At 38.9% G+C, this 23194-nt stretch overlaps 1 protein-coding gene across 4 annotated transcripts in view; it reads left to right on the top strand.

Annotated features, from left to right (window-relative positions):
* The first annotated feature begins 258 nt into the window (after positions 1 to 258).
* The window catches only part of TSC22D2 (TSC22 domain family member 2), a 45793-nt gene continuing 22857 nt past the window's right edge, over positions 259 to 23194 (top strand). Inside the window, exons 1-2 of one of the 4 annotated variants that reach the window (XM_069562762.1) lie at positions 323 to 3282; positions 14320 to 14391. In XM_069562762.1, coding sequence (XP_069418863.1) covers positions 1334 to 3282; positions 14320 to 14391 — 2021 coding nt within the window. In that variant the 5' untranslated portion in view covers positions 323 to 1333. Of the gene's footprint in view, positions 3283 to 14319; positions 14392 to 23194 lie in introns of all 4 variants that reach the window. The other 3 variants (XR_011251112.1, XM_069562768.1, XR_011251113.1) reach the window with 3 other exon arrangements.

Genomic DNA, 23194 nt, shown 5'->3' with positions numbered 1-23194 from the left:
AATGTCTCCGAATAAACCGATATAAAAACCTTCAATTGGCGCGGCTGTAAGTTTTCCTAGAGTTGGAATTTAAGAGTCTTTAGTTCTTCAACTCTTAAAGACCTACAGGGCAAATTTAAATTAAAAAAATTTTTTTAAATTAAAAAAAAAAAACCGCTCCCCGTTTTTAACCTTTAGCCCCGCCCACTACCCCCCAGCCTCCACGCGAAACTCTGCAGGAAACCGGAGGGGGCGGGGTGGTGACGTCACGACGCCGGTGCGTCACGGAACGGCGGCGGCTGCGGCGCTGGCGGTGGCTGCGGCAGCGGCGGCATTTTAGTCGGCAGCGGCGGCGGCAGCGGGGCTGCTGCTCCTCCCAGCATCCCTGGCGCGGCCATTTCAGCCCCATCTTGGCCGAGGGGAGGGAGCTGCAGCCGCCGCTTCAGCAGTTTGAATTTCAGTTTCTACAGGGCCTGCGAACCGGGCGCATCGAGGAAGAGTCGAAGAAGCTACCGCAGCTACCTCACACAGCCGGCGCGCCGTCGCTTGCCGGCCTGCCGGCCGCCGCCCCTCACTCTCTCAGGAGCCGCGAGGGGAAGGCCGAGACCGCCGCCACCGCCCGCTCGCGGGGGTGGCTCCCCCTGTATAGGGGAGGACCGAGCCGGCTTTCCCCTCCCCCGGAGCAGGTTTCCGCCTGAGACAGTCGACATGTCCCTGGGACTGAGCTCCGGCTAGAGCCGGGGAGGGAGGGCCGCCCGCCCGCGCCGAAGCTCCGCCACCCGCCCGCGGCTCCTGGCTGAATCAGGAATCCCTGGCTCCGGACTCGCCACTCCTACTCCTGCTTCCCTCGGCGTCCGAGAGCCCGGAGCTGACGCCGGCACTGGTTCGAAGAGCCGGAGCGGGGCAGCACCGCCCCTCACGCCGCCGCCGCCTCCCCTTCGCCCTCCCACTCCCACCCCCAGCCTAGGCCTGTTGACCGCGCGGAGCTGGATTGACCACGGCGGCCCGAAGACGCGAGGAGGAAGCAGCCGACCCGCCCCTGGGATAGTGGTCTCGCCGCCACTGGGGGGATTGAATTGAGGCCCCGCGACTGCGGGAGGCGAGAAGGAAGGAGGAGCCGCCGCACGAGTGAGACGGGGGCAGAGCGGTAGACACCGACTCGGATAAGGAAACGGGAGGAGGATGTCTCACGGAGCGACCGGCGCCCGGATCAGCCCGTGACTCTTACAGCGGCGGGCCTCAGACCCCAGCACGGACACGGACTTTGTCTTTGGGGGCCAGTGTTCTGCCCTTCCTGGTTTCCGGCAAGATCGCGGAGGAGCCGGGTGCTTCTGCCCTTCCAGCCTTCCTCACCATGTCCAAGATGCCGGCCAAGAAGAAGAGCTGCTTCCAGATCACCAGTGTCACCACGGCCCAGGTGGCTACTAGCATCACCGAGGACACCGAGAGCCTGGACGACCCGGATGAGTCACGCACGGAGGACGTTTCTTCCGAGATATTCGACGTTTCTCGGGCCACGGATTACGGCCCCGAGGAGGTCTGCGAGCGCAGCTCCTCCGAAGAGACACTCAACAATGTTGGGGATGCCGAGACTCCCGGAACCGTCTCCCCCAACCTTCTCCTGGACGGACAGCTGGCGGCCGCGACAGCCGCTCCGGCCAACGGAGGAGGAGCCGTTTCGGCCCGGAGCGTGGCCGGGGTGCTGACCAGCACCCTGTCGCCGGCCGCCCCCTCAGCCCCCTCCTCGGGGGCCCCCGGCGCCCCCCCGGTCACAGGCCCGTCCGCCACGCCGGGAACTGCCGCCTCATCACAGCCCCCCACCGCTTGTAGTTCGCGTTTTCGCGTGATCAAGCTGGACCACGGCAGCGGGGAGCCTTATAGACGCGGCCGATGGACGTGTATGGAATACTATGAGCGGGATTCCGATAGCAGCGTCCTGACCCGGTCCGGGGATTGTATTAGGCACAGCAATACTTTTGACCAGACTGCGGAGCGGGACAGCGGCCTGGGCGCCACCGGAGGGTCGGTGGTGGTGGTGGTGGCCTCCATGCCAGGCGCGCACGGGCCCGACTCGGGAACTGACAGCTCCTTGACTGCTGTGTCACAGCTACCCCAGTCGGAGAAAATGAGCCAACCCGCCCCGGCCCCGCCGCAGAGTTTTGGCGTTGGGCAGCCGCAGCCGCCGCCGCCGCCTCCGCCCGTAGGTGGGGCTGTGGCTCCAAGCTCGGCTTCGTTGCCGCTGTTCCCGGGAGCCGCGGCCGCGCCGCCGCAGAGGTTGGCAGCCCCGCCGCCCAGCCAGGCCCAGGGCGCCGGGCCCCCGGGGCCCAACGGACAGGGCCTGCCACTGACGAATGTAACCCTGGCGCAGCCCGGCCTGGCCGTGGGCGCTGCCACCGCGCCCCCGCCCCAGCAGTTCGCGTATTCTCAGCCTCAGATGCCGCCGGGCCATCTGCTGCCCGTCCCGCCCGCCGGCCAGAGTGAGTACCTGCAGCCGCACGTGGCCGGCCTGCAGCCGCCCAGCCCGGCGCAGCCCTCTTCGGCGGGCGCGGCAGCGGGTCTGGCCGCGGCCGCCGGTCTCCCCGCGGGCACCGGCCAGAACGCCGCCTCCACTGGCGCGCAGATGATGGGTGCGCCCTCCTTGCCCGGAGAAGCGGTGGCCCCTGGGCCGGGCCCCGCGCCCGGAGGACCGGCCGCGCAGGGTCAGCCGGCCGGAGTGCCCCCGGCTACTGTGGGAGGCACGGCGCCATCGGGCCTGGTTCCCGCCGGGGTCGGGCAGCCGCAGGCCGCGCCTCTGCCGCAGATGGGTGGCAGCGGCGCGCCGTCGGTCGTGCCCGGCGGTCCTCTTGCCGTGGTGCCCGGAGTTGCCAACGTGCCTGCAGCCGCGCCCGCTCCCAGCGTGCCTAGTGTGTCGACGACTTCTGTTACTATGCCAAATGTTCCCGCGCCCCTGGGCCAGGCGCCGCAGCTTTGCAGCCAGCCTCCGGTCAGCAGGAGCGGCAGCAGCATCCAGCACGTGGGGCTGCCCTTAGCGCCTGGCACAGCCAGTGCCCCGACGAGTCTACCGCAGTCTGACCTGAGCCAGTTTCAGACTCAGACCCAGCCTTTAGTCGGGCAAGTTGACGATACTAGAAGAAAATCGGAACCCCTACCTCAACCACCACTTTCTCTCATTGCTGAAAATAAGCCTGTTGTGAAGCCTCCTGTTGCAGATGCCCTGGCAAATCCCCTTCAATTAACACCTATGAACAGTCTCGCCACCTCTGTATTCAGCATAGCTATTCCTGTTGATGGTGATGAAGACAGGTATGGAAATCTTATTTGAAATATTTGATGGGAATGCTTGAGCAAACGTTGTAGTTTAGGATGCAACTGTGGGAGATTCTTTTGTTTCTTTTTTCCAATTTGAGGACCTTAACATTTCTAAATATAAAAGATAGTTTGTATTTAATAAAATTGATTTATCGGTTCTTGAAAAGACATTCGTTTTAGATTACTGATGTAAAAATGATAGAATTGATGTCATAGCTGTTTATAAGCACCAAAGTGGATAGGAATGCAACATTGTTGATTCGAAAGGGTGGATATTAGTTTAATCTTCTCGATTTGTAAGTCATAGCTAGTAGGTTATGCCCCGTACGATTATCCCTTTATTAGATGTCAATCACACTTGAACACTTAATGGGAGAGTGTTTTGTCAGTGTGAGTTCTGAGACTGAGACATAAAATGAGTTAAGACTTTCCCATTCTGGAAAACCAGGAGGCCCTGTAATAGAGAAAGAACCATGTAAGGTATCTCTAGTGTATCTGGAAAGGGTGGAGAGATAATGATGAAATGTCAAATTCGGCTTTGGAGATCCTGTCTTCAGCCCTTTAATAAAAGAGGACAGGTCAGGAGGCTTCCTAATGACTTCTTTTAAGATGCTTTTTTTTTTTTTTTTTAAAGGCAGAAAGTGTATTGGAAAGATGTTCTTATTTTCCATCAATCTTTTTACTGTAGAAAGGGGAGATGTGAGACTCTGACAGAAGGGAAAGCTGTAGTTCTTAAATATTAGAGTGATTTTATAGTAAAAATATGAACGTTAACAACTGGTTCCCTCTGTTTAGGGGGGATGCTTTTTAAACAGTGCAAGGACAGATTGGTGTATTGCCATACCAAGTCCACTACAGTTGATGTTTGGTTATGATTTAATAAGGATTTTAAGTGGTTTTGAGGAAATGTCACATGAAATTTTGACTTAGTATATATAATGCAAATTTTAAAGAACTAGCTTATTACCAAAAATTACATTTAAAAATCACAGAGAAAGTTTCAGGTACTTCACAGTTAGAAATTTATTTTCTCGGGTTTTTGTTTTGAGAAAGGTTTAATTTTACGTGTGGTAAAGGATCAGAAGTACCTTTATAGATTTCTGATTAGAATACGTGAGACCTGTTAAAACTTTTTCTTCTTATTTTCTTCTGAGTTTCTTCACATTCTTTTCATTTTGAATTACCCTTGTATTTTTGTTACATACTTCTGTGGGTTTGAAATGCTCACTGAAATTCATCCTCTCTTCAAAGTTCATCTTTTTTTATAGGAGATTTGCTTGTGAGGTGTCTATCTTTTGAGAACCCTTAGAGAATACCACATGTCCATAAGTGAGCTCAACTAATCACTGAGAAATTTTATGTGGATGGGACTACCAAATAAAGACTGATTCCACAAGCCACTCAGAAAAATCCTTCTCTACATTTTCTGCCATATTTCACTTTTCACACATTGGTGCAGACCTGAAATGCCACTTGAGTTTATTTGTTCACCTTTGGTAATAATCAGCAGGCATCTTCCCTTTTCTAGCTGCCAGAAGCCAATTTTTTGATGGGTTGGTAAATAATCATTTGCTTACCTCTCTGTTCGTGTTGTACATCCCTCCACCTCATATCTCTTCAAGAAATAATGACTGGTTTCTCAGCCCCTTAGCACCCCAAAAACACATGCACACCTGTGAATTGAATGTATTTTTCTCTCCTTCATACCTCTCAGTTTTTTTTCAGTTACATTTGCCAGAACTTTAATGTGATGATATGGTATGAAGCAGAGAGATCTGTTGATAAATGGGAACTCTGGGTTGTATCCTTTAGGATATGACCTCAAAGATGCATTTATTTCTTCTCTTTATTAAAAGAGTTGGTAATTTCAAGAATCTTATTTCCAAACATATGACTATCTGAATTACAGATACTACTCTATCAGTATTCTTATCAATTTTAACAGTTAACCAGTGCTGGGGTTTTCCTGTGTGTATCCTCCTATTTTAAATGTGGCACTTCCCTCCCCCACCCAGTCTTTAAAGTCTTCATTGCTTATCAAATGTGCATTTCTAATTTTTGCTATAGTCTTCCATTGGTTTCTAATTTAACATGCCAGTTTCCAAGATGTAATCTTACACATTTGACTGTTTTGTCACTGGACCAACACACCTGGTGAAGGAATAAATCCATTAAGTAGAAATAGTTTTGGGGTCTTTTTAAATTTGTTTTTTAATGGAAAGCCTTTGTAAAAGAGAGCACATTTTAAAGGTGTATGCGTGAAATTAAATAACAGTTTTTCCAGTGGTATGTTTAAATTACTGAGATGAGTACTGTTGAGGAGATAGTACTAAAAAAATCACATTAAATATCTTTAATATGATTTTAAGTTGCCTTTAATTAAAATCTTCATACAGTTTTATTTGCAGTCATTCAGATGTAAATAAAATACTGGTGTGAGAGGTCTTGAGTAATTATTAATAGGTTGACAAATTTCAGATCCTTAAATATTTTTTTAAAAGATGTTTGCCTTTTAAAAAGCCGTTAAGATGTCAGTAAACACTATTTCTTTGAGAAAAGGAAGGAAAATGGAAGATAAAAAGATTCAGGTGGTTTAAGTTAATATATTAAACACTCTAGTAGATACTGGTTCTGTTACTTAATACAAGGATCTATATTGTCTCATTTTGAGACCATTTAATTTAAAGAATCAGACCTTATATACTATTCATATCTTTAAAGGGGCTGATGGTTTTGTATGCCAAGTAAGAAAAGTCTTGAAGTTCTCAGTTGACATTGCCTGTTGAGCTTATATTGTTAATTAGCATAACATTGTATATCATTCTAGCTTAATGGTCAGTTGTTGAGATTATTTAAGTTGATTTTGCGTAAACTGGAGGATATAATAGTGGTTGAAAGCATGATTCATAAAAAATTCGTAGACATATCTACAGTAAATGTTACAAAAAAATTTTAACCTACCTATAGACTTAACAGATTCCTATGGTAAAAGGGGGAGGTGCAAAATATTACTGGCCCTTTTGGAAAAGGAATACACCATAGATCGTTTTCCATAGATAACTGCCCAATGTGAACTCTGTAGGCCACATTCCAGGAACTCATGAATGGCTGCAATTGTGAACTGTCAACTGCAACCAAAAGACTGTTGAAAACCTGATTGTAAGGATCCTCTAGTGGCAGATATCTTTATATCTTGTTAATAGTTTTATTTGTGTAGTTTGCTAATGACTGCTGATAAAAGAGTATAAATTGTGAGTGTTAAGTGGTGTGTCCTGGTATGTGCTATAAACACAGATTTTGTTTGTATAGTTGTATATATAGATATGTGTATGAGATATACATATAATTTTTTTAATGAAGTTTTTTTTTTTTTTTGACATTTAAGAGAATTAGTAAATGTGTATCGGGAGGCAAAACTGTCACTCTTATCTGTGTTTTAAAAACCTGTAAGTAACTTCCCAGAGCTCTGAAAAAACTTAACTGCATTTAGTCTTTAAAAGTGAAAGCTCCTTTCTTGAATCTGTATTTCTTTGGGAGCTTATGGTTCCTTATCAATATTGAATTTTGCCTTGTGGCTTTATAGTTGATGTTTAAATCACATACTAGATACCATCTTAGCCTGAGTACTCTTACTGAGGATTTTGTAATCAAAGTTTGATTGACATCATATGAGTGACATTGTTATTTAGTATAAAAACTGATACTGATGCATTCATCAGAGTGCCTCACTGGTATGCTTTAGTCATAAAACCTGGCTCTAAGTCAAGGAAATTATGATACATTTCCAGAAAGGCCAGTGATCAAAAAGTGCCTGAAATTCTTAAAACCAGGAACTCTATCAGCAGGCATATAGCCTTTTTTATTCACGGTGACACAGTTGTTTAAAAGTTTCTGTGAACTAAATTGTATGGACTGAACGTTGGTTAGCTTTTTTAGAAAATATAAGGGCTTTTATGTGTGTGGATAAGATACATTGCCAAGTAACATTTATTAACAGTCTTTTTCTTGAAAGTGATGGAGGGTATTTTGAATTATAGTGAGAAGTTTTTCTTTTTTTTTTCAGTACTGGTAATGGAGTATATGTTTTCTCCCTTATGAGAATAAATGTAAGACCAGTCTGTTCTTTGGGAATTTTGATAGCACTAATTTGGAAATAATAAAACATGATACTAGATTTATGACCTGGTACTTGGTAATTCAGTCGGTAAAGAATCTGCCTGCAGTGCAGGAGACCCAGGTTCGATCCCTGGGTTGGGAAGATCCCCTGGAGAAGGAAATGGCAACCCACTCCAGTATCCTTGCCTGGAAAATCTCAAGACAGAGGAGCCTGGTGGGCTGCAGTCCATGGGGTCGCAAAGAGTCGGGCATGACTGAGTGACTAACACACTTAGTCTTTCTCAGCACCAGAAGAAGTTAGAGGGTGCTCTAGAGTCCTCTCTAGAGTCCTTTAGTAACAAAGAGCTGCCCCACCAATCAGATGGTAAAGAAACCAAAATGAATCTCTTCCCTGAGGAACGGTTTGATAGGGGAGTATAAAAGAGTCTTGACTTTTTTTTCCCTAAAATGGTAGAAGCTGAGGGATTTAGGGAGTAGGAAGTAATAGCAGATAACCAAGACAGAAGTAAATATAGTGAAATAATATGAAATATGGTCTCAAAAGGAATAGGAACAATACCATGTTACTAGTAAGGAACAGTGGTCTAATTTCTTCTTTTAATAATTGTTTTAGACCAGTATGTATTTCCTTTTCCAGAAAGATACTGTTTATTTCTTAATTGAATTACTCCTTAAATAGAAGAGAGGCTTTACAAAAACAGGTATATCTTGTTAAATGTAGCCTGAATAATAATGTTCTAAGGAATCTTTTTATTAGTGGGAAGAGCAGATTTTTAATAAGAAGTCTTAATTGTTGACAGTGTTGAAGGGATATGTGTAGCAAAATTTCTGAATTGTAATAAATCCCTTAAGTTTTTTCTTTATACTAAATCAGTAGTCTTATGATTTGAAGCTGTTCTTTTAAATCATGTAATACAAATTTCTGCCTCCACAAAGAATATGCATTCTGAATCATTTGTATAATTAATTAGGTCTTTACCAGAATAATTCTTGAACACACCAGATTATTCAGTATTTGTTATATTCTTAATCTGGTTTTGCTTAGGGTAAAAATTGGGACTCCTGTGTAAAGATTTAGGAACAGTAATTTGTATCATTCTTATACATCATTTCATGATTTTTCATAATATTTTAATGTATACCCTTCAGATTTGACTGGTAACATTAAGGTATATTGATTATCTGCTCTACCTCTAAAAAGTATGTGATTGGTTCTATTTTTAAATCAGGTGAATTAAATTTCATCTATGCTACTTTGGACTGCTTACCACTCAAATTTAAAGCCTCAAGTCAGGTTAAAGTTTTTAGTTTTAGTTTTATGTCTTTTGTACTCAAACTACCTTTTGTTAAAAAAGAATGAACTCATATTCTTTAAGTTGTACATTTATATATGATGGTTATGTAAAAATTTTGTAGATCATTGAGTTAATAATGTTCACCATGGACATAGACAATTAGTAAACGTCCTGATAATTTATACTCATCATAGTAGGCAAGACAAATAAGTGAAGTCTAAATGTTAAGTTACTTAAAGCCTCCTTTCCCATAAACTCTTACTAAAATCTGATTAAAGAATATAGATATCTAGAAGAGAAACTGATTAATTTGTCAATATTATAAATAATGCTAGTGTGTTTTAAATGTTATCGGTAAAGATTTAGGCTATCCATCTTCATTGTTACACAAGTAAATTGTTTAATCTGTGTATGAAGGATACTCAAAAGTTTAAGGCTGACTGGTTTCTAAAATAGAATTAGAATTCAGTTTCAATAATTGGTATTATAAGTAAACCAAAACAAATCCATGTTATATGGTCTACCTAGCTTTTGAAAACAAAGGAGAGGGGGCTCTTGATCAAATAATCTATAGTGTGTTTAGTTATGTACCATATGGCATATCATGAGTGACCATTAAAGATGATGAAACCAAGAGTCTTCGGTTTTGATCCAAAAATGTAATTGCATGGCATGGATATAATTAGAGAAAAGGAGACATTGGTTCAGGCCAGAAAAAGTCATGATATAATAAGTGGTTCAGAAACTTGTGTTCTAATCCTGGCTTTTCCACCATTTAGCTGATTTATTTGATCAAGTCATTTAATTTTCTTGGTTTTCCTCATTTTCCTGAGCCTTTGGTCAGACTTTAAGATTACCTAAGTCCATTTATGAGAGAGCTGCCAACTTAAACCTTCCTCTTGGTAAAACCCTTTTCCTGCCCTTAGACTAATGTGTGACCCAAAAAATGAAGTTTACAAATACTCTGTAAGCAAGTTGAATGCCCAGGAAAAACATTTGCAGTATGTCAGTCATTCAGCTTTCTCTGCATTCTCTGAGTAGTACAGACTGAGATACAGAAATAAGACTTATCTTCTCCTTTAAGATATCGGGATTTATGGAAACAATTAGCAATTGTATACTTCATTGTAGGCTGTGATGGAATATTTAAGTTATTAATGCGAACAGTTTAGGACATCAAGTCAGATTTGTGTAGGGAGGGAATAGTTAGACTGATTTCTGTTTAAATTATTCTCTGCATAGGTAATATATTTATACAGTTTAAAATTCAAAATATGCAAGTATAAATTGAAAGCCTTTCTGCCACCTCTGTTCTTCTACCCAATTTCTGTCCTCAGAAGCAACCCATTATTAGTTTTGCATTCTATGGAAGCTAACTCTTTGAACTGAATCTTAAGAGTCACTCAGATTGGGTCACTGATGAAAGAAGCAGATGATTTTCCAAGTAGGAGGGCAGTTTTGTGTAACAATGTGGAAGAGTAAGACTGTCCGATGTGGAACATGATGTGATTAATTTGACAGTAACCAGAATGTTTAAGGGCTTAAATGTCACAGAAAGAAATTGAGATTTTTACCATTTAAGTTTGTGATTGCTGTTCTTGAAGTTTCTTGAAGCTTTTATTGTTTAAGTAGTATGTATCTTGGAACCATTTCAATACCCTTTTATAGTGATTATTGTATTTTTAATTAAAATCTTGTGATAAAGTTGTATATAAGGAAATCCTGGGGGAGATCTGAATCCCAGAGGTCAAATTCTCCAATAGAATGGACTAAATAACTTGGTATCTACCTGGCTCCAGGTTCATGCATTCTGCTTGCCTTAAGTATTCTGTTTGCCCCAGTAGTACCTTAATAATGGTAAACTATTTGGTATATGTTAATATACTCTACCAAAAGTTGATTTTTATATAACATATCTAGAAATCATAACCCTGTATTAAACACAGACCAGGCTTGTTTTAGAGCCTATGTATACATAATCTCATTTCATCTTTTCAGTGATTGTAGTGACTGTTTTTCTCCCTCTTTTTATGGATTAAGGAAACTGAGGATTTGAGTCACATAGCTGTTAAGTCAAACAAGGCATAGTTCAGATTCAGGCTTTCAGACTCCATAGCCAGCTCTTGGATATTCCCAGGGTTAATTTTATTACTTTCCTGGCTATGAGATAGGATAAAGGAAAAGCATCTGTAGACACTGATCTGTTGTGTTGTAACCTTTTACCTAAAGAATGTTTTTAAAATCATTTAAAGTTTGTAGATTATAATGTTGGAGAGATGGCCCTTGTTCCTTTGCTTACTGTGTTTCCCTGGTTTCTATTTAGAGATTTCTAAAGTTGAGGTACATATGTTTTTTCTTGCCATTATAGTTGGCAACCCTACAGAGATAGTATCTTAGTTTAGCAGGTAGACATACGTGACATTTAACTTACTTTCTCAGGTATTACATTCATGTACTTGATAATTATCATGACAGACTACTCAGTATATAAACTCAGAGAGAATGTTTATTGTCTGTTGGTTTTGAAATTTTTTTACAAATAGGAAAACAATGTTTTCCTGTAGCAGGCTGAAATAAATTGAGAGTAAGCCACACCTCAGTCTTTGAAGAAGTGCTTCTTTAGCTTTATATTTAAATTAGTATCTTATATTTATATATAAATACTTTATATTTAGTTTACATTGACATCAAATATGTTAGAAAAGTGGTTTCAAATTTTATTTCTTGAGCAGAAGAGCATCTGTGTCCAAATCTCCAAAAAATTTAGTATTTCTAACAAATTTTTAATATCAATTGCTTCTTGATGCCTTCAAATATCATAGACTATAAACTTGAAATGCTCCGCATTAACAGTGTTTTCCTTGGACTCTTGATTTCCTCAATTTTATGCCATTCCAAAACAAAAGTCTTTGATCTGACCCTTCAGTATTACAAATGGCCCTTTTGAAATTCGCCATCAACTAGGTTTCATAGACTTGACTCCTTTAATCTGTGCCTGCTAATCAGTGTTTTGAGATTAATTGTTGCTGTTTGCTAAAAAGCTCTCCGTGTATGGATAACATCCCAGCTTAAGTATTCCAGAAACCAAAAATTTCATATTTTTAAGACTATCTAAATGTTTATCCCTGGAATCTCAGCTATTTAAAAATTTTTATACTGCGTAGATTATATAAATCCATATGGCTTATTTATTTCGAATATATATGTAAAAAGGAATTGTTAACTGCCAGCTCTTGCAACCTAAATGTTTTTGTTGACATGTTCTAAAGACTAAGTACATTTATAGTATTGTATTTCACAGATTTTTTCTTTCTTGCCCCCAGGATACACATCTTAACTGCAGATATATTCTTTTACGCTTCTGCCTTTGACTTATGAGAAACATTTCATTATTAGTATCTGTGCTAAAATGCTGGAATTTCATAACTAAAGTCTTGTGACTTCATTTAAAACTAATTTATTTGCATTTGGATTTAATTTAAATTAAATATATATGTTTATATTTTTCCAAAATTGGGATCTAATGGTCTTTTAAAGTATATCACCCTTAAAAATATATTGTACATGTTCTTTAATGAATTTTTAATTCCAGACTTACACGGTAACTTTTAAGTTTACTCTTTGTTATTTTCTTGTATTTACTACCTTCCTCTTTGTGTCACTTTGTTTATTTTAAACCCAAGGTCTCCAAACAGACCTGTGTGAATAGCAAATTTGTTCCCATATGCTCTTGGGTGAGACTGCTAAAGAAAGCCAAATTGAGTTTTCAGTTGGTTTAGTTGGCTTTCATTTAATTTGGCAGACAGATTTTCTAAGTACAGTGGAAAAAAAAAGAGCCATGGTAAATACATCTAGAGAGGGTGCAAGTTATTAAACAATAGCAACTTCTTAATTCTTTCTTGATATTAGTCAGTTTACTCAGTGCCTTCAATTGCCTTGGATTTAGTCAAGAGAAAAGTGCAGAAATAGTAAAAAGAATAGAAAGGAGTTAAAGTAGGGAAAGCGAAAAGAACACATACTGAAGACTCCTAATTAATCAAACAGTTGAACTGGTGACATGCTGGCATCTAGTGTCTGTCTGCCTTTCTTAGTTTGGGATCATCTGAAAGGTGCCTTCTGGTTAAAATTTAAAATGGTTTTTTTTTTTTTTTTTAATTCAGCAGATAATGTATCTTAACTTGAATTTTGTAATCATGGAATACTATTGAATGTTTTATTTGATGATCAGTGATACTTGTTGATACTTGGTTGTTATTCCAGTAGAACTTGGAAATAGTTTTTCTTATTGTACTAATAATACTTCAGACTCTCCTAAGGCACTAGTTAGGATCTTAGAATTTCCCTGTTGTATCTGAAGTTCATTTTGATGATAAAGATAATAGCTGTCACTTACTGAGCATTGACAGAATGCCAGGAACTTTATATATAGTCTCAGTTCTTGAACCACCCTGCAAGGCTAACTGGTAATATCACCATTTAACTGATAAAGAGACAGACCTAGAAAGATTAAAATTTAACTCTGCTGTATGCTTAGCATAGTAGTTTGAGTATAAATTCTGGGACCAGATTGCCACTTAACTAGCTTTGTGACATTCATCAGGTTCTTCTCTCTGATCCAGTTCCCATGTCCATGAAATGGGAATAAAAATAGCACCTACCTCTTAAGACTGTTGTAGTATTGAGTTAATAAATGTAAAGCACTTAGAACAGAGTCTGGTATGTAATCAGCACTTAGCTTGCTTAGTCTTAGCTTGCTGCTGTGTCTCTGCTACAGCATGCATCGGGAATTATGGAAGTGGCATGGCAGGTGTGCAGATTGGGAGCTGGGGGTACTGCACATATGCTGGGGTGGCAGAGAAACTCGCAGTCACCTGAGAAACAACTTCTGAGATGTGAAGTGAAACAAGCATGCTGGGAGCTTGTCCCGTCAAGATTCTGTAGGATAGCCCTAGGGAATATTTCTCCAGGGAATTAGTAGAACTGGATGGTGATGAAGGCGTATAAGCTCTTACCCCTTAAGGGGACACTGTACAAATGTGAGAAATTAGAAAGCTCCCCTCTAGTTGCAGCATCATTTTTTGTCTTAACCCAGGGAAACCATACATAAATGGACTCTGAAGGTGGAAGTTGTGCAGAGTTCAACCAAGAAAAGAACTTGGTCACCATCAAATCCTATCAAGTCGGTCCTGTGAAGAATTTTTATATTATGAAGGTTTAATTTATTTTATGTGAACACTATACCTAAGAACAGCTTTGTTAAACTGTTGACATGTGTAGGGATTTATAAAGGCATCTGATAAAAAATAGTTGCTGATTAAGCTACGAATTGATCATGCTCATAGGCATATAAACACACACACACACAACTGGATGCTAGTTAGTATTTAATTTTATCTGTATTGTCCCATTCTTTTCCTCCATTGTTGTTGGGGTCTGCTGGATTTTGTCCAGCTTTTAAATTCTTTTGAAATGTTTTTAATCAAGCTAATGTGGGTTGTTTTTTTTTTATTAAAGTGGTTGCACTGTGTTAGAAATTTAAAATATTCCTTCTTTTTTTGAAAAGTAGTGATTTTACTGTACTTTCTCAACTTCATTTCCATTTGATTCTTGGGTCTCACAGGAATCCTTCAACTGCTTTCTACCAAGCGTTCCATTTGAACACGGTTCAGGAATCAAAGAACCTCTGGGATAGGTATGAATACTTGCATATAAAATGCATACATGCAACAGTGTATGCATGAATTGCTTTGTACAGTTTCTCATCGTTAAAACTGATCTTTATATGGTGGGGGGGAAATCACGTGGTATCTAGCATGAGATAAAGCAGCAAAATAAACCAAAAGGACAATATGTATTTTAAATAGAATATGAACATACTTTTTTGCACTTTAAATTTTTGAAGGGCTTACTCTACTGGATTTTATTACATGAAATATCCCCTTACCCATGTGTGTTTAATATAAAAATATGTTCTATTAAAAAAAACCTACAGTTAACTTTATGCTGTTTTATATCATTTCTCTCTAAAAAGCCTCAGTGACTCAAAGCAGAATGTTATTTCGTGCTAAGAAATTGGGGAAGGGAAAAGACTAAGGTATTAAAGTAGCAATCGTTTAATTCTTGGCAAGAAAGTTTAACCTTAAGCTTATTTACTAGAATTCACTATATCTGATTACAGTTGTATAAACCCCTAAAATAGTTTTTCTCACAGAAATGTTGTATAAATTTTTTTTGTAACTTTTTAAAGTATAGACTGAAGTCTTGGATTTCACATATGGCAAGAGATACTTTGGTTTATCTTTCTGCTTAATACACATTTAGATAGTATATGCTCTGTTCACTTATTTTGCTGAATATTTATTAGCACTCCATCAATCTGTGTCTAATTAACAGAAGTTGAGTGCAAACAATGTTTTTAAAATTCACACAAAGCTTTGTTAGATTCTTTTAACTCTGCCTGGCAGCACATTTGTGTCCTTTGGCATAGTTTGGATAACACTCATGGACTGAACTCCATCTCTCATTAGAATAAAGTATTGCTGCGTGCATGTACATGTCATGCTAAGACATGGTCTGTACAGTCTTTTAATTCTTAGGCTTGATTTACTGTATCACTCAGGATATTTTCTAACAAACTATCTTTTTGATAATGTGTTCCTTACTTAACTGAAAATGTTTTAAAATGGTTGCTTATAGAACAAGAAGTTTATAATGTATAGTGCTGTATTTATAGATTCAATTTTTAAATTGTACAGCTATAGCAATATCAAGACATAAATGTAAATTGTGGCATGAAACAGCATGAAGTTTTAATCATTCAGATGGCTTACCAATGTAGCCAGGGTGAGTACTTTAGAAAGGAAAAATCACACTCTTCTTAGAAATGTTATAAAATGTTTTTTAGATATATGATAATTTATTTGAAATAGCTAACTTTCATGAGCTACCATGATAGCAATATGAATAATACCTATTATTTTCATCAAAATGATGTAGAAAGGTTTAAACTTCACTTTTTATAATTTAGATCTAATTAAAAGATTTCTTTTCATTATAAAGCAGCCATACAAGTTGCCTCCTCATCATCTGTTACCGCTAAATACATCTGTTTTCTTTTTTAGATCCTAGAAATATTTAAGGTATCAGAAGTGAGGCAAGTTGCTATATCTATAGTTTCTCATGGGTTGAAAATATTTTCTCTTCTCCTTGGAGCCTCTTTTGTCCAGAGCCACAGAAGTGTAATGGATACTTGGATAGTTGTCTATAGTGTATTAGTGCCAAAATATAATCAGAATTTTATTCTAGATCAGCCATTCTTCACTGTAAATTGACATGTTGTTACTAAGATGATAAACTCAACCCCATGGAAACTGACTAGCTGTTTCCTTTTAGCTTTTCATCTAGTTTAATTTTCAGTTGAGAAGAGGAGTAGTGGCTGGCTTTGTTAGTTCTAAGCATCTACAGCTTCAATTGGCAGATATCTATAAACTTTTTAGGAGTTTAATACCTGGTAAAGTATTGTGGGACTGTTTATTCTTTTTCATTGCAGACAGAGGTTGAAGATTAATGTGTGTTAAGCTTTGAAAAACATCTCAGCTTATTGCCTTGTTCATTTTTGACTATTATAAATTTACGCTTTTTTAAGTATTACTAATTTGGCAAGTCAGTATTTTTTAAGGATGGTATTATTAAATAGAATCCATTAAAGGATTTAAGGGGCTGTACAGTCCTTACATCATTTACTCACTAAGAGGTATAAATTTGTCTATCAGTGTGGATATATATGGTATTTCAGGCTCCCGTTTATGAAATCTTGGAAATCATTTTCGGTAGGGGCAGCTTTTAAGCCCTGTGCCAATTTTTATTAAACCTGCCCTAGATATCTGAAGATCCTTGGGTTTGTCTTACTCAGAAGACTGGGATCTTTTTTCCTAGAATTCTTTTAGCAGACTATCTTTAATCAAAATATAGGTACTGATATATCTTTCTCACATTGACTTAGAGCTATCTAATGGCCTTTTTGTTTTCTCTACTATTTAAATTAGAATTAAGCAAGCTGAGAGACTTTGTGTCAGTCTGCCTCTGCCTATATTTAGATAGTTCCTCTTTCTGTTGATACCCAATGCTTTATTCAGTTATTATACTAAAGTCAAAGCTCCTGTCAAGCCTTCCTTTTCCTTTTCCTGTAGGTGCCATCATTTTCTGTCTTTCCCATTTGTCATTTGCAGAGTCTTCAGGGGATCAGTCAGCTGAAACCATCACCAAATAAAGAGCAGTAGATTCTAGTAGCTAAAATAATACAACTTTTTCTTAGGAAACCCAAATTAATTGCATTGACTGTTTTATTAAAATGAATAATGTAGCTTCCAGGTTTCACTTTTTAAGCCCTGTGCCAGTGTTTAGTGATAGCCTAGCCCGTTGGCATTTCAGAAGAGTAACTTGAGAATTTGACTTCTATTTTTCTTCTTTAAAAAACCAACTTTCCAAACTTAATTATTGGCATTGCTTTGTTGCATCACAGGATTAGTTTAGAAAGTTGCCCTGATAATCACTAGGGGATAGGCTCTCATTGGGAGTCCTTTGTGTGCATAAGCTAAGGGTAAGAATTTATAGCAAACAACTTTTACCCTGTTGTAAATATCGAGTCAGGAAGATAAAGGAGTACTAAAGGGAAGAGATTTTACCTCAGGTAGACTAAAGAAAAAAATCAGGTAGCTTGTAAGGATTTATCCTTATTGATAAACACTTAGAAATGTTTCTGCCTTAATGAAGAAAATACTTAAAATGTAGTTAAACAATTAAAGTAACAGTGGCTAGGTACACCATCTGCTTGAGTCTTTTTGTCCTTCCTTATGACAGCACCAAAATTTAAAAGAGAAATGAATAAGGAAAGTAGTACACATGAATTATTAGCTTAAAGTGAATAAGTCTTTGGGTCTTTTACTCGGTTACTTGATGATTTCAGTTAAGTCTTTATAGTGATTATTTACTTTTCTCTATTTATATCTGGTTTCTAAATTGTTGAATTAAAATGTTCTTATTAAGTAACATCAAGTATTTTGTGTTAGGAGTATCCCAAGTGGCTCAGTGGTAAAGAATCTGCCTGCCAAATTAGGAGATACAGGTTTGATCACTGGGTTGGAAGATTCCCTGGAGAAGGAAATGGCAACCACTCCAGTATTCTTGCCTGGGAAATCCCATGGACAGAAGAGCCTGGCGGGCTACAGTTCATGGGTTGGCAAAAGAGTCTAATATAACTTAGCAACAAAACAACAACAAAAAATTTTGTGTTAGAAAAGGTGTCCAACATTTCCTATGGTTATGAGATTCCACTTTTGAAGTTAGGAGTAAATCAAAACTAAACCATGAGACAATTTGTTCTGTCCTCCTCCAGGAAGCTTGGTGACATCATTAACACCCATCTATTAACCCAAATGGAAAAAAATCAAGTTTCAAAGAATTAACCATGGTGGGCTACTTGTTAGAGATTGTAACTGGTTAGTGTGCTCTCTTGATAATTACACTGTAAGTACTTTGAGGATATGAGCCCAAACTGTGTCTAACCATATGCGATACATTTCTTAATAATTTGTACCTTAAGTACTTATATAATTTATTATCTGATTGTATTTTGACCAATTCCAATTAAGGGTATCTAGTAGAGGATAATCAGAGATACTAAAAATTAGAGGAAGTTTTTAATAGCCTGTCATCTTTTTCCCAGGTGGCACTAGTGGTAAAGAACCCACCTGCCAGTGCAGGAGACGTAAGAGACGTAAGAGTTCAGTCCTTGGGTCGAGAAGATCGTGGAGGAGGGAATGGCAACCCATTCCAGTATTGCCTGGAGTATCCCATGGATAGAGGAACATGGCAGGCTGTAGTCCATGGGGTCACAAAGAGTTGGACATGACCTAAAGTGACTTAGCACGTCACCTTTTTTAGGACTGGATCTCCGAGTTAGATGAAAACCTAAGAACATGCTTATAAAATGTTCAAATGACATTAAAGCAGGAAGTCATAGCTATTATTGGATGATAGCATTTGTGAATGTAACCGTCTAAAGTATGTGCAGAAATTCAGAAAGTGAAAGAACGTGTATGTATACTCAGGAAGGTTGAAACTTAGCTGAATAGGTAGAGTAAAAAGTATCTAGATACACTAGTTGGCTGCGTTTTATAGTTACTGCTTAGCAGATGACGGGCCTGCCACAAAAGCTAATGTAATGTGAGGCAATATTTATATAACTAGAATAAATAGGAAAAGATGGTGACAGACCTACTGTACTTCATTTCTGTAGGCTGGTTCCTCTAAACACAAAGCTAACTAGAAAATCTAATTTATATTCCACCTGGACAGCCAGGTGGGAATTTCAGTAGGAAGACTTGAGCTTATTTTCTGAAAGAAAATGGGTCCTCTGGGAAATAGCCCTGCCATCACTAGAAATAATAAAGCGGTCTTCCTGGCTGTTAGGAATGTTTGAGGTTAAGAGCCAGTTACTTTTAAAATCCCTACTGTGCAGAGTATTATTGTGCCGCTTAGTTCTAAAGAAAGAAAAGAGGTAAGAAAAGTTTTGAAGTTGATCTGCTTCATTTTGTTTTGTCTTTGTTGCCCATTAGTTTTAGAAAACCTCAAAGAGCTGTGTATTTATTTAAGGAATGGAGGCTTAACAGACCATTGGAAGGTTAATGGGAGGTTAATAAAATTCTTTCCCTATTGGGACAGATTTCCCATGTCAGAGGCAATTAAGTTGTGGCCACAAATTGGGAAACCAGTGATTGAGTAGAATTCAGTTGTGCGGGCATGCTTAGTTGCTTCCTTCAGTTGTGTCTGACTCTTTGTGACCCTATGGACTATACAGCCTGCCAGGCTCCTCCAGGCAAGAATACTGGGGCAAGTTGCCATTTCCTTCTCAAGGGGATCTTCCTGACCTAGGGATCAAACCCTGGGTAGATCTGCATTGAAGGGAAATCCTTTACCATTGAGTTACCTGGGAAGCCCCAGAATTTGGTCATGCAGAGTTAAAGGACTGAGGAGGCACATTGCGGTTAGAGGAAATGCTGTGAACCACTGTGGAAGTATATGGTAAGGATGGTTAAATTTGATTGGTGCGTAAAACATTTGAAGATGACAGAGAAAAGATGGTAGATTCGTTAGAGATCAAAGATATTAGGAAGGTGATCAAGGTCTGAATTAGGCAATAGAGATGAACAAAGGGGTTTCCTAGGTGGCGCTAGCAATAAAGAGCCTGCCTGCCAATGCCAGAGATATTAGAGACATAGGTTTGATCCCTGGGTTGGGAAGATGCCCTGGAGAAGGTAATGGCAATCCACTCCAGTATTCTTGCCTGGAGAATCCCATGGACAGAGGAGCCTGGTGGGCTACAGTCTATAGGGCTGCAAAGAGACAAGGCTGAAGTGACTTGGTGCGCTCGCACTTATGAAAGGAAAGGTTGATGAAAGAATGGATATCAGAAGGTTAGAATTAAAGAATTCTGCTACTGATTAGGTATGACAGGGAAACAGTCAAATTTGACTTTGCCAGACCTAACTGAAGGAATAGTGGTATCATTACTAGTATTAGTGAAATTATTGGTTTGGGAAGAAGAAAATAGTAATGAGATTTTGCTTTGAGCTCAAGAGCCAGTGGAACGTCAAGGTGGAAATATTCAGGGTGCAGCTCTAGCTGCAAACCTGCAGATTGGTGGAGAAGTTAAGGCTAGAAGAGATTGAAGGATCTTTTATTTATTTGTTTCTTAGTTTATATTATTGTTTTATTCTAGAATTCAGGCTTTAGGAAAGGCTCATGTTTTCTAGGAGCAGAGTAGTGGAAAGGGGGCAGGCCAGGAGGACAGGCCTTGGGCAACACTATCTACATTTAGAGAATGAGGGAACCTTTGAAGAAGATAAGTGGTCTTAGAGACTAAAAGATTCCAAGAATATTAATTTTTACCCAAAAAGAAGGGAAAATGTTTGAATCTCTATTTTGAAAAAATTTCAAGTTTACAGGAAAATTACAAGAATAATACTATTGACCCTTAATGCAGGGATAAGGGGGTAACCAACCTTCTATGCCTGAAAATTCCTATGTAACTTAATAGTCAGCTCTCCATAGCCACAGAGTTCCTCCATATCTGTGGTTTTGTATACATGGATTCAGCCAACCTTAGACTGTGTAGTGCTGTAGTATGACTATTGGAAAAATCCACATATTAAGTGAACCCACACAGTTCAAATCCATATTGTTCAAGAGTCAGCTGTACAAAAGCATTTCAGTAATCTTAACAGATTTGACATTTGTTAGCATTTAGTCACACTTGCTTTATCACCCTAACATACCATTTAAGAGTAACTTGCAGATATCATCATGTTCATTCATCCCCAAATACTTTAGCATATATTTCCTACTATGTAAAAATAGTATAGCTACCAAATTCAGATTTGTTAGACTTACCTAATATGTAACATACAGTTCATGTACACATTCTGTTGGTTGTCCCAGTAATGTCCTTCATGACCATCTTTTACCTGATCAAAGAGCCTAAAAAGATCACAGATTACATTTAATTATGAAACATTTGTCTTTTTTCTCCTGTCTTATATAAATAAATATTGTATCCGTCTTCTTTAAGATCATTTAAATAGTCACTAAAAAAGGAAGTGCCCGTGTTGTGCTTGAATAACAGGGAAAAATGCATCTGCCTTTTTACAGATGCATGTCTTTTTACAGTCTATGTTACAGGGGTTGGAAAGGAGAGATGAAAGGGTGTGCTGACTAGAATCCAGCTAAAACAACTACTGGGATTGGAGAAGTTTTTAAGAAGAGTCATATTTCTTAAAGTTTAGTAAGGAGCAGCAAAGGAAGGAGAACATGCAGATATTAATGAGGGTGTATCCCTTACAAGAGAAATTGAGGTATATTCATATACCAGTTTTTTCTGTACTATGGTTTTTATACATTAAGCTGGGATTTTAATAATATGAAGACATTCTTACTCACCACTTAGGTTTACAAAATACGTGATCGCTGTCCTTTATAATCTGTTTTATCCTCCTAGTTTTATTGTGATAGTTGCTTAAGGTGGATTGTTTGCTGCTAGATTTTTAACCATAGATCTATATCTCATTGTCTGAAGTCGTGTTTCAGTGGATCCTAAGCATTTGTTCTCCTGTCAGCTTTTCTGTGACTAACAGAAATGGGACACCTGACATGCTGATACTATTTTCAGCACGTGACTGGACTTCAGAATTGGTGATGAGAAATTATTAACTGCTCATCGACTATGATATGCTTCTTTGTGCATGTGCTTACTGCCTTTCTCTTTAGTTAATAAATTTTCTCCATGTAAGTCACCACAACCTACCTACTCTGAAAGATTATGATAGTTATTTTTAGGATGAAACTTGAAAAGCAGTTTTAAAACATGGAAATAGTTGGTAAGGTCTCTTTATTATTGTTGATATTAATTGTTTAACTTTTCACTGAATAGATTTTAAGTAAATCAAACCCTTGAACAGAACAATGTGTGTGTAATTTGCTAAACCCATCTCTTTTTTTTTCCTACAGAATCTAGAACTCTGTAGCAAAGCTTTTTAAGAAAAGACTCTGAGTTTGTTCAGATGACAAGGAAATTCAAATATAGCCTGAAATTGTTGAACCAGATCAAACATACAACATCTGTTTGGAGGTTTTTTTCCATTCTAGTTCCTAACAGTTTAAAAATATGAATTCATACCTTTTCTCTGTACTGAAACCTGCAGATAGTTTTGGCAACCTATTGAGAAGAAAGAAATATTAAGTGGAATTACTTTAATATTTTTATTTTCAGCAAGATTTGGGTTGGTAGGTAGTTAGACAAAAGAAATGACTGATTCCATTCCAACTGACATTCTTTGTGTGTGTGCATGTAATTGACTAATATTCTAAATCATGCAGATCAGGAAATGTGTTAGATTTTTGTGATTGCCATAGATCATTTATATGCATTTGCTTACTAGAAATTAGCTTCTATGTTTAGGTTTCACTTGACGACTTCTAAAATATTTTCCACATTTGACAAATTTAGATAGACGGTAATAATTTAGAATATGTATTCATTGATAAATATCCTCAAATAGCATTTTTATGCTGTTTCCTGGTTATTGTCAAAGTGTAAAGATTTTGGTTATAAATAGGAAAAGATATGGAGGGTCCGCATGGTATTTTTTTTCAGTTTTTAATTTAATGGTGATATTTGGCATGGAAATAGTGGTGGTGTAACCTATATCCTGGAAGCCAAAAACATCTTTCTACATGTCTACTTGGTGGTAATATCAAGGTAAAGAAGTATTCTCCTTCTAGCCCTGTGCACTATTAGAAGGAGAACAAGAAGGGAAAAAGTTGTGTCTGACTAATCCCACTCCTGTTCACAGTGTCTATTAACCATTAATCTTCAGAAAACTTCAGTATTTACAGCAACTGTTTCTTAGATATTACTAACTTAGTCCAGAAAATGTTGC

This window comes from Ovis canadensis, chromosome 1, assembly GCF_042477335.2.
Source record: "Ovis canadensis isolate MfBH-ARS-UI-01 breed Bighorn chromosome 1, ARS-UI_OviCan_v2, whole genome shotgun sequence".
In the NCBI taxonomy this organism is placed as follows: domain Eukaryota; kingdom Metazoa; phylum Chordata; class Mammalia; order Artiodactyla; family Bovidae; genus Ovis; species Ovis canadensis.
Note: the sequence above shows the minus strand (reverse complement) of the source record. Positions and strands in the feature narration are given on the sequence as shown.